The following is a 15,696-nucleotide window of genomic DNA, read 5'->3' on the forward strand; positions in this document are numbered from 1 at the left end:
CTGTGCTATTTACCCTTCCTGGCTCGGAGCCTGTGGCTCAAGTGGCTAAGGCACCAGCCACATACACCCAAGGTCGCAGGTTCAAATCCAGCCCAGGCCCGCCAAACAACAATGATGGCTGCACCCAAAAAGTAGCCAGGCATTGTGGCGGGTGCCTGTGGTCCCAGCTACTTGGGAGGCAGAGGCAGGAGACTCGCTTGAGACCAGGAGTTGGAGGTTGTTGTGAACTGTGATGCCACGGCACTATACCCAGGGGGACAGCTTGAGGCTCTGTCTCAAAAAATAAAATAAAATAAAACAAAATCACCCTTCTGCCTCACAAATTTATACAAATAGAAAACATTTTTCATGTACTGTTAAATGGATAATGGTAAGAAACTTTCAGGGTGTAAGGATTTCATAGTTAAAATAGCGATATGAGGGTTTTATCGCTATAAATCACATAGTGATTTTTATCACATAAATGTGGATATTCACAATATACTGGAAACTACATTCTTTTATACTGTTTAAAGTTTTATTAAAAATTTTTTGTGACAACTTAAGGTTTTTGAAGGAGCTTCCAGTGTTTTAAATACTTTGAGAAAATATCCACATAAAACTTTTAAAGAACACTATTTTAAGTTAATCTGGGAAAGAATGATGTTTTATAAGGAAAGAGAGTCCAGGACTGTGAAGACAAGAAGAATAAATTAATTAGTCCTGGGGAGGGGTTCTTTGTGCATGATGAATGGCTAATGTCTCCAGACATGAATGAATTTGGCTAGAGCACTGATGACATTCCCTAACAGAACTGGCTTCATGGGATATAACCTGGGCAGTTGCAGTGGGCCATGCTCAGAGTGGTCCTATTAGGGCTTACGTAATACTCTGCTGTCATTGTCATGAAATTCCTAATATTTTTATCTTTGTGCATTTTTTAAAGTAAATTCAAAGGTGTGGTGATGCATGTGTGTGTTCAGCATCACTATTTGCTACACCATTCACAAAATTCTTTCATGACACAGTGTGAGAACAGAATTCTACTGAATTCACAGTCAATGGGAATTCAAGATGACTCAGAGAAGTAAAGAAAGGAGGAAAGAAACAGGAGATAAGGAAGGAAAGAAGAGAGAAAATAAGAGATTGGATAATGGAACGGACATTCAAACGTAGACTAGATGGTTAATTTTCATTTTCTTTTAAAAAGTCACTGGAAATTTTCCCTTGCTCATTGCTACCTGATTTGTCATGGCTCCTTCTTCCCTTTTTCCCTCAACAGATACACTGCAGATCAATTCCCAGGAGAGGCCATGTGGGTTTTCATACGATAACATCACCAAAAGTCAATAAATAACCTTCACTTCCCAAGCCCGGGGACCAGAGGAAGCTGGAATACAGAGCAGAGCAGAAGACATTACTGAGCCCAGAACACCGAGGAAAATCACAGACTTCAACACAAATTCCACATTTATACCTTCTACTATTTATTCTGCAACTACGGACCTGCCAGGAAACACAGCTTTCACATCCCTAAACAAAGTTGTGCATTCACACACATACCTCCTCTCCAACCCTTTGCACCTGACACTCTCCCACACACCCATAGAATCTTGCACACTCATAGACTCCACCTGCACACAGTGCTCCAGCTTCAGCATGCTTCAACTGCAAATGTACATTTCTCACACAGGTAAGTTCTTAAAATCAGATTCCCCCAAAACTATGCTCAGTGCATGAATTTAGAAGGTATTGATGTCTAAGTCTGAGAAGGGGACGTCAAAAACTCAGCCATGTTAGTGAACCAGAGACAAACCCTGAAGCATGTTGGGAGGGTGACACATTGTGAACTAGAGTGAGACTTCAGTTCAACATCCTCTCCTCTTCTTTTTCCAAAGAGAAAAATAAATGAAACCTGTTCTCCCCCGACCTTTATGGTGCTTACATCCGTAGATACTCACAGAATCACACTTTATCTTACCACAAGCACCTAAAATCTTTGTTAAGAGGCAAGAATAGGCTAGAAAGAGAGGAGAAAAAAGATGGCAGTGACCCCAGCTCCCCAGACTCCACCATCCGAGTTGTTTTCCGCCAATGTCACAGGCCAGTGTTCAGGCTAAGACCCAAACATCTATCTAATGACATTGCTGACAGTCTCAATGCAGACAGAAGGGAGAGTCACCAGTTTTCACTATCTTTTTGGCGCTCAGATAATGACTGAAGTAATAAGAGCATTAAGAATTGATATTAGATAAAAGACCTTGTTTATAAGAAAGAGAAATTTAAGTATTAGACATATTAATAGACAGATGGGAGAGGTGAAAATCGAAAACTCTGAATCAGGAGACATGCAATCAAATTTCAATTCTACAGGTGACTTGTTTATTAAACTAAATTACATCAGCTCATGTTTCTGGACTAGGTCTTCTTATTGGTTGGGGATGTGAATGATAACTTTACTCTGTTTTATTCAGAGTATGTATTGTTAGGAGATAGATATCTTGTATTTTTAAAAAGGAGGTGAAAATAACTTTGGGTATCCAAATTTCTAATCTCATACATAATAATCCTTGCTCAATTACCAAATCTTGTGAAGTCAGGGCAGATGGTGTCATTCTCAATTCAGAGACAAAAACTGAAGCACAAAAAGGTTTGGGGACTTTGTCCAATGTCAAATCGTGATCAGTTCAGAAAGCAGAGAATGACTGCAGTCATTGTTCTACATTGAGACTGTTCCGAGAGGTGAGAGATTTATTTAAGGTCATACATGAATCTTGTTAGAGAATCAGAACTAAAATTCAGGTTTTCTGGTATTTCACTCAGGATGCTTTTAGTAACGTATGTTACTGAAGGAATGTGTATAATGGTAGCTATCCTTATTCAACCACAACAAAAAGACACCCTTTCCAGACTGTCTTTATGGGGGGCATCTCCGGTATGCTCCACTCTCCTTTTATCTGCCTCTGTCAGCACTTAGTTTTCATATCTGATTTCACATCCATTGTACTGGTGGAGTTGTAGGACTGTGAGTTGGCTTTATCACAGTTCAAACTGTTGTCTCATCAAAGCGTATTAGATTTATTTCACAGCTTCTTGTATTATACCCATATAAATGCCCAACTCACTGTAGATATTCAGCCATAAGGGATGTAAGCATTTTCAGGTTGTCTACCCTCCTTTTAGGCATTTCAGGTGGCATATGTAGGGAAGCTGTTTGGTGTATATTCAGAAAGATATCTTACCAAAATATATCTATACCAAAGATATGTTACCAAAAAGAATAAGTGAATATATCATTACATTGTTAGGTCAAAAGTCAATGCCATATTAGGAATTCTCAGAATGGAGTCTTTAAGGAACATGTTTTCAAATGTCTAGGTATAGACACAGTTATGGGCAGAGTGGAGGTTACAATTGCCCGAAGACACAGGCAAGATCAATAAGATTTTGTAAGATAGTGAAAGAATGGGAAAAAAGAAAAGCTCTCTAAGAAAGAGTTCAGAGAGAGTAGGCTTCTGAAAAGCAGAAAAACTTTCCCTGAAACCCAAAAATAAGAGAAAGAGAAAAAAAATAAAGACATGAGATTTTGTAGGCACAAGGAAAGTAATGAATGAAAAAAAGACAAGCAATTTCCCCATATGGGTGAACATAAGGGTATGAGGTCAGTAACTGATGTGTAGGTGGTGGGGAGAATGAAATCTGGAAAGGTCAGTTTGAGCAGATGAATAAAGACCTAGCGTGGTGCTTTGAATGAAGAACACAAACCAACATTATCGAATATATGATTTAACAGAATTTTTTTCCTTTTTTAAAATTTTATTTCAGATTAATATGAGAGTACAAATGTTTAAGTTACATTGTTTTCGTTTCCAAGTAAAATTCAAGTTGTAGTTGAGCCCCTCACCCAGGGGCAGGCTGAACACTCACACTGTGCACATAGGTGAAATCCTGCCAATTGCCCTCTCTCCTCCCCTCTCCCTTGCCCCTCCTCTCCCCTCCTCCTGGCTAGATATACTTGTAAATGAGATAAAATGTGGTATAGTCTTTCCAAATTGAACAAGCGAATGTTTTTCTTAGTCTTAAAAATTATTATTTCACAGAAAGCTCATCATTTTACGTGAATCAACCAAATTTCTGACGGGCAGGGGGCATGCCATCACCAATTAGATAGAACCCATTATTTGGCTACAAGAATGTCGGTTTCCAACACCAGTGATCACAGTCTCCCCACCACTGTCTTCCTGACTGGGATCCCAGGGATGGAGTCTGCCCACTTCTGGATAGCCATCCCTTTCTGTGCCACGTATCTTGTGGCAGTGGCTGGTAATTCTGCCCTCATCCTGATCATTTCCAGGGACAATGCCCTTCACGCTCCCATGTACCTCTTCCTTTGTCTTCTGTCACTCACCGACCTGGCTCTCAGTTCTACCACTGTGCCCAAGATGCTGGCCATTTTGTGGTTCCACGCTGGTGAGATTTCCTTTGGTGGATGCCTCACCCAGATGTTTTGTGTCCATTCTATCTATGCTCTGGAATCCTCAATTCTTCTCGCCATGGCCTTCGATCGATATGTGGCTATCTGCAACCCCCTGAGATACTCAATTATCCTCAACCATACTGTCATAGGCAGAATTTGCCTTGTCAGCACATTCCGCAGCGTGGCTATTGTCTCTCCCTTCATCTTCTTGCTGAGGAGACTGCCCTACTGTGGTCACCATGTCATGGCACACACATACTGTGAACACATGGGCATTGCTCGACTGGCCTGTGCTGACATCACCGTCAACATTGTCTATGGGCTGACGGTGGCTCTGCTGGCCATGGGCCTGGACTCTATCCTCATCGCCATCTCCTATGGCTTTATCCTCCACGCGGTCTTTTGTCTCCCAACTCGTGATGCCCAGCACAAGGCTCTGAGCACCTGTAGCTCCCACCTCAGTGTCATCCTGGTGTTTTACATCCCTGCCTTCTTCTCATTCCTCACACATCGCTTTGGTCACCACCGAGTCCCCAAGCACGTGCACATCTTTCTGGCAAATCTGTATGTGCTGGTGCCTCCCGTCCTCAATCCTATTATCTATGGAGCCAGAACCAAGGAGATTCGGAGTCGACTTCTGAGACTGCTTCACCTGGGGAAGATCTCAGTATGAATTCCAAGTAGAAGTTGGAGATAAGAAAAATAAATGGGATGGATAGTTGTACACATAAATTTTAATGGATGGGTTCCCATGACACAATAGAAATGGTTCAGTATGGGAGGTAGCCTTCACAGGAGGAGGAATGATTGTATGATTTGGATTTGTTGAACACACTGAACATACCTATTGAACAGTGATGAATTACCCATAAAAGAAATTGCGGGGGGGGTGGTTTCCTGTATTCTCAGATGGGGCTATAATTTGCAGCAGGAAGGCAATTCTGATGTGGAAAGGACATTGCACCTAGTGTGGGAATGCTCTACAGGAACAAAAGTGAAAAACAAATAAATCAAAAAAAAAACCATTTACAGTGACATGAAATCTGAACTAAGTATGCAAAGCCTATATCAGAGTGCTTGGGTCTGAATGTTAGTTTCTTCCTTTAGTTAGTTTTCTGTTTACCTTGTTGCTAAATTTCCTGTGCCTAATATGGTCAGTCATAGAATGTGGTCATGATAATACCTAACTTTGAGGTCATGATGAGGAATAAACAAATTATTGAGCATATGTAGAAAATGTAGAAGAGTCCTGCAATGTAAAATTCTCAATAAATAAATACAAAATGAAAAGTTCACATAACCTCTAAAAACATTATTTGTTCATTTTTCCAATTTATCTAAGACTTTTTACATAACCTCACATTACACAATTTTCGTAACTATATTATGTAACTATTCTATAAAAGCTAGACAATGCTTGGAATGTGATGAACAGTTAATAAAATTATTTTTCCCATTACTCCTCTTTTCCTCCACTTTGGACCTTTGTTTTCTTTTAGCTAGACATCGTCCCATATTAAATATTTAGGAAAGCCTATTGAGAATCTGAGCTTCTTTCTACTTTGTCCTGAATTGAATTCAGTTGTTAAATATACCTTTTTTTAACTTTGTCCTACTTAGAATTTCTGGACCCTGTTCATGTGAATATCAATTAATATTTTCCATCAGATTTGGAAAGTGTTCAGCATTTTTTCCTCAAATATTCTTTTTTCTTCCTTCTTTCTCTATTTTCCCCTAGAACTTCCATACACTTACAATGGTGGGCTTGATGCTGTCTCACAGGTCTTGGAGGTTCTGTTAATTCCTTTTTGTCTGTTTTTCTTTCATTATTCAGCCTGTATAATCCACATTGACCAATCTTCAAATTTGTGGTTCTTCTGCCTCATCAAATTGGCTGTTGAGCTCTGTAGTGAATTTTTTATTTGAATTATTATATTCAGAATTTCTGTATGTATGCGTATGTGTGTGGTGTTTGTGTATGTGAGAGTTGCATATATATATGTATTCTATTTTTTTACTGATGCTACCTCTATGGTGAGAAAATTCTCTTATATTTGCCTTTATTTCTTTAGGCACAGTTTTCTTTAGTGCTTTGAATGTATTTAAAATAGTTGGTTTAAAGTAATGAGTTCATAAGCCCAATATTTGTGTTTGTTTAGGAAAATTTCTACTGGTATTTTTTTCCTGTGTACAGGCCATACTCTTTGTTTTTCTGAAGGTCTTATTATTTCCTGGTGAAAACTGTACATTTCAAATTGATATGGCAACTCTGAAAATTAAATCCTGAGTTTATTTTGTTACTATCTGTTTTTATCATTGGTTGGGGGGTTTTGTTTTTGTATTTATTAATTCTCTGAATTAACTCTGTAGCATCAACTTTGGTTTCTCTAGTCACTGCAGTCTATGTTCTGTTAGCTTAGTGGGCAGTTAATAAACTAAAGATATAATTACTTAAATGCCTGGAAAAGTATGTCTTTCTTTCTGAGGGCTCTCTGTGCATATGAGGCACAGCTCCAGCACTTGGCCATTTGGATTGCAGCTCTTCTCTCGCCTTCATGTCCAGCTTGTGCAGAGCCTCAAGGTGAGTGACAGGTGAGCACTTAGAGCCCATTCAGAACTTTTCTGGTGCTTTATGGAACCGTGAACATGTGCAGAATCCTAGATGTGTGCATGGTGTTGACATCTGGCAATACCTCAGGGGTGTGTCAACAATGTCCAAAGCTCATAGAAAATATTTTATTCCCAGGCTTTGCTCTTTTAGCTTTTTGATTGTTTTCCATAACTGTTATATACTACTTCAGGCAGCTAAAAAGTTAATTACGTGTAATTATTTTTTATAATCACTCATAGGATAAAGCTAATCACAGGGGGCAAGCTTTGGATTACATAACATTTAAACAGTCTTACCAAAGATTGCTGGCACCCCCTGGCATCTTCAGGGGCACTAGCAGATAGCTTAAATAATAACAATTCTCTGAAAAGGAGACTTTCAAAGAGTTCCATCCCCAGTTTGCTACCTCTGGATGCCATTAGGCTCCTGGTTTTCACTACAAAAGAAGTTCGTTCCTTTTTAAAATTTTGTTTTAAATTTCAGAATAATATAGAGTACAGATATTTTGGCTACATAAATTGCTTTTGTACAGTTTGAGTCAAAGTTACAAGTGTGTCCATCACCCAGGCAGTGTGCATTGTACTCATTAGGTGTGAATTTACCCATCTCCTCCCACACCTATTTAAATTGGATGAGTGTTATTTCCATATGTTCACATGAGTGTTAATCAATTAGTTTCAATTTAATAGCGAATGCATGTGCTGTTTGTTTTTCCATTCTTGGGATACTTCACTTAGAAGAATACTCTCCAGTTCCAGAGGCCTCTCCAGAAGGTATTAGTTAACCATTTATTATGGCTGAGTAGTACTCCATGGTGTATATGTGCATTTTGTTAGTCCATTCATGTATTGATGGGTACTTGGATAGTTTCCACAGCTTTGCAATTGTGAATTGTACTACTATAAGCATTCAAGTTCAGGTGTCTCTTTTATAAAAGTAAATAAGCAGTAGTAGGGTTGTTGGATAGAATGGTAAGTCTGCTTTTCCTTCTTTGAGGGATCTCCATACTACCGTCCACAGAGGCTGTACTGGTATGTAGTCCCACCAACAGTGTATAGAGACTCCTGTCTCTCCACATCAATGCCAGAATTTGTTGTGAAGTTTGTTATTTTTTAATGCAACTGTGGAACTAGAGATTAGAGGATAGGATTAGGGCAAATTACAATGACAGAAACCCATTGTTATTTACCAAATTTCAGCCATTGTTTTTATTAACGTCTCCGTGAACTGATGCAAGTTCCATTTAATATGTAGACTTTTGAAGAAGTTGATTCTGCCAATACTTTGCCAGTTTTCTTGTTGTTTTAATGAAAGAGAACACTTTTAGGGGCCTTTACTCTGTCATTTTCACAGACCTCACCTCTGTAGTCTATACTAATGTTTCAGGGACAGGCATGAGTGTCAAGAAATCCTGCATTAAAAATCGAAGAGAGCGTACTTATTTGGGAAATTATTTTGGTATGAGATTCAGTATGAATAGTATGAATACCAATTTAGTCATTTATGAACTTAAGCCATAATCTGAACTTTAGTTTCCTCATATCTTTCAAGTAAAAATACTAACTTCCACATTTAATTAGTTTAATTTTCTTTTATTAAAACATAACTGTATACATTTATGGGGTACAATGTGATGATTTGTTATACAATATGGAATGCTTAAATCAAACTGATTGACATAACCATCACCTCACTTACTTATTTTTTGTGGTAAGACATTTATAATTTACTCTCGGTTATTTTAAAGTGCAGTCTTGCATTGTGCACATTAGGTGAGATTCCACAAAATGCCCTCCCTCCTCCCTCCAAACGATCTCCCCCCTTCCCTTCCCTCTCCTTCCTCTCTCCTCCCTCTTACTAGACTATATTTGTGTTTTATCATTCATATGAATGTGTAAGTGTTTAGTTACTGGTTTCGTAATGGCACTGAGTACATTGGGTATTTTTTTTTTCTATTTTTGAGATACCTTACTAAGAAGACTATTTTCCAGCTCCATCCACATAAACATCAAAGATTTAATGTCTCCATCTTTTTAATGGCAGAATAGTATTCCATCATATACATATACCGCAATTTGTTAATCCATTCATGGATTAATGGGCATATTTTCCACATTTTTATTGAGTGCTTTATAGTAAAAATGGAGCTTTGGGATTGACACATGGCAGCAAAGAAATGAATGTTATTTCTCTTGCTTCACTATTACCTACTCACTTCTTGGTACAAAACTTAATGTATAGGCAAAGTAGAAATCAGATACCCTGTCTTCAGTCACTTGTGTGGGTGTTCAGGTACATAAACTAGAGCTGAGAAGGGGACTTCTCACTTCACCAAGAATGCAGAGGCAAATATCCATATGACCCTCATATTTTGTATCATAAAGGTAATGTTATTCTCAGACATAGCCTGAAATCTTTTTTTTTTTGAGACAGAGCCTCAAGCTGTCCCCCTGGGTAGTGTGCTGTGGCATTACAGCTCACAGCAACCTCCAACTCCTGGGCTCAAGCGAGTCTCCTGCCTCAGCCTCCCAAGTAGCTGGGACCACAGGCACCCGCCACAACGCCCGGCCATTTTTTGGTTGCAGCCGTCATTGTTGTTTGGCGGGTCCGAGCTGGATTCAAACCCGCCACCTTTGGTGTACGTAGCTGGCGCCTTAGCCAGTTGAGCTATAGGCGCCGAGCCCTAAAATCTTCTATTAATCTTTAACTATTTCCTCTCATCCCTGAACAATTAATTGTTGTGTCTCATGACATTTCTGCAAATTAATTTGTCACTTCAATAATACTATGTATTCCTCTGGCTGAAGCAGTGCCCTCACTGCTCCTTGTACCAACTCTGCCAGAATCCATCCATCTTTTCCTGTGTTGACAGTGTGTTCACTCTAAAACCCAAACCTTGTTTATGTTCTTCAAAACACACATAGTTATCACTCTGTTACCCAAGCCAGAGTGCAGTTGCACTATCATGGCTCACTGCAGTCTCAGATGAACTCCTGGGCTCAGTAGGTTCTCCGCTCAAGGCTCCCAAGTAGCTGGGACTATAGGCACAGACCACCATGCCTGGCTCAGTTCTGTATCTTTAGTTCTAATTTCTTCAGTTTTCACAGCTTACTGTTTAGCACCTGTAATTGGTTATTTTAGGGGAAATTTAAAATCAAAATATCCAAGACACAAATGTAAACATTCTTTTTAGTTTCTTTTTCATTGAAACATTCTTTTCAGTTTCTTTCTCATTTTTTAGCTCACCATATCAAAAATCTGCACATATTTCTTTCATTAATACCCCAAATCCATTTAAGTAATCATCAAATCACAAATATTCTACACGCTGAGTATAAATAGTGTAGAGAGCTCCAAGGGACAATGAATGTTTGTAAAGGTTGTTAAGAGGGATGAAAGTGGAAATTAACTAGATCAAGGGGAATGATAGCTAAGTAAGTTAAGGTTTGAGGACTTAGGCTTACATTGTACTAATTTGTGGATGTTTATGATTTCTTCCATATTGTCTGCTATAGAATGATAGTGGCCCACCCCAATTTTATGGTGAAACTTTTAACTCTTTGAAGATAGGGTCTTTGGAAGGTAATTTAAGTTAAATGATGTCAGAATGGTAAGATGATTCTAACTTGATGAGATTAGTGTCTGTGCATGAAGAGACACCAGAAAGCTAGTTATCTACTCTCCCATGAAGGAAAGGCCAAGAAAGAACAAAACAGTCTTTCATAAGCCAGCAAGAGAGCTCTAGACAGAAGCTCTGAACTGCCTGACCTTGATTTGGGACTCAGCCTCCAGGACTGTGAAAAATAAATTTCTGCTGTTTTTAGTCACCCAGCTATAATGACGCTAGTAGCAAACTAAAGTAGTATTCAATAGTACCACTGAGCGAGGTATAGAAGCTGGATGATAAGATTTACTCAGGGTAGGAAGGAAAGAGCTACTACGAAGGGAGAACAAAGCCTATACCACCAGACAAACCATCACTAGTGAAAACAGATCAGCTTTTTTTTTTTTTTAATGATTTTTGCTTGGTTAAAATTATGATTACATAGTTGTAAAATAATTGATGATCTTAAATCAGTCATTTGTAATTGATGCATCTTAATTTTCTCATCTAGTACATTGGCTTCCTGGGCAACATCAAATTTCTGATTTAGAACAAGTCTATTTAATGATTAAAAAATCATAATATACCTGCCTAGGGCTTACCTGTTCTGTCTTTTATGTATTTATTTTAAGAACAACATATCTTTTTAACATTTTAATGTGTTTGAGGTTCTGAATTTAAATATAGTGTAAAGCAGACAAAGGAGTGGGGATAACTTTGCCTTTCTCTTAGCCAGTGTAAAGTTAAAGAAGTGAAAACTATTAAAGTGGAATTTTACCAGAGACAAATAAGGAAAGATTCCAACAGTAAAGATTGATTTTTTTTTTACATGTTTAAAGAACCTTTTTGCAGTTGCAGTCAAATATTGTCATTAGGATATGTTGTTACTAGAAACAAAATACATTGAAATGGTTGACGTATGAATCAGTAATTGTAAATATAGTTAACATGTTTTAAAAGGCTACCATACTTTTCAAAATTTACTATATGACTGTTAAGGACAAAGAAAATCACAACATGTGTATGTGTGTAGTTTGTTTTTTAGAGAAGAGGTGCATTTAAAAATACATTATTCAATTAAAATTTTATTTAATATCAAGTGATATCACAAAATATTTTCAAATTATAGTCATTTCTACTATTATTTCATCATAAAATGTTTCCTATTACCTTAGAGTATAAAATATTCATACATTAAAAATAAAAGAAAATTTTCTTGTAAGGTCTAAGAAAATGGATTGATTTATTTCTAATTTTTTATATAATTCATTTTTACTTAATGCCAAAATGCCATACAAGTTGTAATAGATAGATGTGTACAAATGTGTGAGAGGACTGTTGCACTGAATGTTAAGCTATTGCCTCTCCATTCTAAAAACTCTATGCTCAACTTTATGGTGCCTAGGCTGTCCCCTCTGTCAAGCACCTGCCTGTTAGTCTCTGCCAGTAGGAGGAGGTATTAGAGGCAGACTGGAAAGGTGGAAGAAGAATAAGAGATTTGCTTTTCCTATTCACATACTATTTTTGTGAGCCTTGCACAAGAAACTGTTTTTCATGGCAAGAGACATTTATTCACATAGAAGCAGTTGGCTCTCTAATGGCAATCTCAGCAACAGCAAAAATAAGTAAGTGGAGGTTGATTAAATCAAAAAGCTTCCGCACAGCCAAGCAAATAATCAACACAGCAAATACACAATCTACAGAAGGAGAAAAAATATTCACAAATTATACATCTCATAAAAAGCTAAGAACTAGAATCAAGCAAATCAGCAAGAAAAAGACAAACCACCCTATTAAGAAGTGACCAAAAGAAGGAACAGAAGCTTTTCAAAACAAGAGAGAAAAATGATCAGTTCGCATTTTTTATTTGCTCCTTATCTTTAACCAACCTCATTATGTCCCACAGATAGATGATGTGGCTGAGACTTTTCCCCATGGGTGTGGGTCCTGGCTATGTGTGAGTACCTCCCTTTGGGTTTCAGATAACCAGAGCCCTCCTATTTTAGGACTATTGACAAATACAGCAGTACTCTCAATCATGGTGTCATTCTTCCCTTGCATAGGCCAAAGTCCCCCATTCTCTACCAAGTTGTTTACATAATAAGTGTTCTTAGAGCTGCTACCTTCGTTTTTTTTTTTGTTGTTGTTGTTTTTTTTTTTTTGCAGTTTTTGGCCAGGGCTGGGTTTGAACCTGCAACCTCTGGCATATGGGACCAGCGCCCTATTCCTTTGAGCCACAGGTGCCGCCCTGCCTTCTTTTTTTTTTAATTTTATTTTTTATTTTTTTATTGGTTCAGGTTCATTGAGGGTACAAAGAATTAGGTTACACTGTTTGCATTTGTTAGATAAAGTCCCTCTTATAATTGTGTCCCACCCCCAAGATGTGTTCCATACACTGTGACCTCCCACTCATCCCTCCCCCTCCCCTCTCCCCACTCACTCATTCCCCCATCCCACTTTGAATAGATTTGAGTTTTTCTCCTATGTGAGTATGTACTGAATGTCTACTGGCTTCATATTATAATTGAATACATTGGATTCTTGCTTCTCCATTCTTGTGATGCTTAACTAGGAAGAATATGTTCCAACTCTATCCAGGTTAATACAAAAGATGTAAAGTATCCATCTTTTTAATGGTTGAATAATATTCTATGGTATACATATACCACAGTTTGTGAATACATTCCCGGGTTGGTGGGCATTTAGGTTGTTTCCACATTTTGGCAATTGCAAATTGACCTACATTAAACAGGCTAGTACACATGTACTTATGATAAAATGATTTTTTTTTTCTTCTGGGTATATGCCTACTAATGAGAGTGCAAGATCAAATGGGAGGTCTAATTTGAGACCCTACATTTTTTATAAGTAAAATTAAGGGCAACTGAGTGTAAAACCTATCTCATTCCATCAATATTGGTTTCCAGAGACATAAAATAATTTGAGAGAAGAAAAAAGATTCTATCAGTCCCTAATCCAAAAAAAAATTAAGTCTATCTTTAGTAATTTATGAAATATAAAGATTTTTATATTACTTTTATTAACATATCCTTATAATGATTGAAATAAAACAATTTAATATTTGGAGCCCATTACTACAGGAAATTAAAAATTATATATATGCATATACAAATACATAAGAGTGATCATAATGAGATATTTAAATTAAAAAATAAATATGTGAGATAATGTATTGACTTTTGAAAGACAAAGCAAAGATCTTAAATTCTAACCGTTAAGAAAAACTTGCTTATATATATATATTTTAGGTGAATAATGATGAGTTGGAAATTTCTAGGATATAAAGATTACATAGAATACACTTAAAATAGTAACATAAGTGTTTTATTTTAAAATGTCAGTTTTCAAAATATACTATACATTATATTTTATTCCACTGTTTAAAGTTCTAATGATAATTTTTAGATATCAACTTAAAGTTTTTAAAAATCCTTTTGGGAAATGTATAAAATTTTTAAAGCTTACTGTTTTAAATTAATTTGAAGAAAAAATGGTGTTTTACAAGGGAAGAGAGTCTAGTAAGCTGAAGTCAAAAAGAAGAAATTAATTAATCTTGCAAAGATGTTCCTTTGGAAGTGACCCTTGGTGAAAGGACTTGATGGATGGTTAATGTTATGAGACATGAGTGGATCTGGCCACTACGCTGATGGCCTTCCCAAACAGGATTGGCTTGGTGGGCACACAACACAGGCAAATGCAGTGGCCAGTGCTCAGAGGGGTTCTATGCCCTATGCCCTTGCTTCATATTCTGTTAATGTTGTCATGAAATAACTAATACTTCTATCGCTAAGTATTGTTTTGTAGAAAAAATTCTGATGGCACAATGGTCTGTGTATATGTCTAGCACCATTGTGTGCTTCACTGTTTACAGAAATAGTTCACAACATCCCATGAGCACAGAACTATGGCAAACCCACAGTTCTGGTGGAGTGAAAGAGGCTTACAGAAATAAAGATAAGGGGAGAGAAAAAAAGAGATGAGGAAAAAAGAGGAAAAGTAAGACATCATACTGGAAGATAAAACATGTAGATGAGATGTAGAATTTCCACTTTCTCTGAAAGGGCACTTTGAAAATTTCCCTTGCTCATTTCGCTCTCATTTACTAACTACTCTTTTTTTTTTTTTTTTTTCCATCAAACTATACACTAAGGAGGCCACTGGGGTTTTCACATTTCAGCTCCACAGTCAATAAATAAACTTCATGTCCCACGATCTGGGGCCAGAGGAGGCCAGAATACAGAGCCAGGTTGAAGATTTCAATGAGCCCAGAAAACAGACAACAGATCAGACATTGTAACAGGGATCACACATTTAGACACCCCACACTCTCATACCACAACCTTCAGAACAGGCAGAAGAACGCAGCCTTCACTTCCCCTAAACAAAGCTGTGCATTCACATACACCCCTCCTCCCCGAGCCATTGCACCTGGCACTGTCCCACACAGCTGCCCACTCATACAATCCACCTGCACCTGCACCTGCACCTGCACACAGCACTCCACCTTCAGCGTGCTCCGTTGCATGTCTCTCATACAGGTAAGTGCTTGAAAGCAGATTCCCCAACAACTATTAATAGGTTCAGTGAGTGAATTCCAGGGTAATTTATTCCTGTCTAGGTATGAAAGGGGGACCTGAAATACGCAGCCATCATAGTAACCCAGAGAAAAGACCCTGAGTTAACTTTGGAAGGGTACCCCATTCACATTTTGGACTCCAGCTCAATATCCTTTTCTTATCCTTTCCTAATGGGAAAAATAAACAAAGAAACCTGCTCTTACTGCTATCTTTCTGGTCCTAAGCTTTATAGATGCTCATTTTACTACAACGACTTAAAATCTTTTCTCGGTAGCTAGAACAGGTAAGAAAGAGAGGAGAAAAGAAGATAGCGGTGACTTCAGCTCTCCCGACTCCACCATCCCAGCAATTTCCTCCAGTATCACTTCAGGCTGAGACTGAATATCCAGTGTCAGTGCTGAAAATCTCAATGCAAATTGAAGGGAGA

General features: G+C 37.8%; 1 protein-coding gene across 1 annotated transcript; it reads left to right on the forward strand.

Moving 5' to 3' along the window:
• Positions 1-4,158: 4,158 nt before the first annotated feature.
• Positions 4,159-5,192, forward strand: LOC100946121 (olfactory receptor 52D1). The gene has a single exon (XM_003781005.2). The coding sequence runs from the start codon at positions 4,173-4,175 to the stop codon at positions 5,127-5,129; it is 957 nt and encodes a 318-aa protein (XP_003781053.1). The 5' UTR covers positions 4,159-4,172; the 3' UTR covers positions 5,130-5,192.
• The last annotated feature ends 10,504 nt before the right edge of the window (positions 5,193-15,696 follow it).

The sequence above is a fragment of the Otolemur garnettii genome, unplaced genomic scaffold, assembly GCF_000181295.1.
Source record: "Otolemur garnettii isolate 467f Iridium unplaced genomic scaffold, OtoGar3 scaffold00001, whole genome shotgun sequence".
Taxonomy (NCBI): Eukaryota; Metazoa; Chordata; class Mammalia; order Primates; family Galagidae; genus Otolemur; species Otolemur garnettii.

Coding starts and splice junctions, on each gene's coding strand:
- LOC100946121 (XM_003781005.2), top strand. CDS start 4,173: ATGTCGGTTTCCAACACCAGTGATCACAGTCTCCCCACCACTGTCTTC.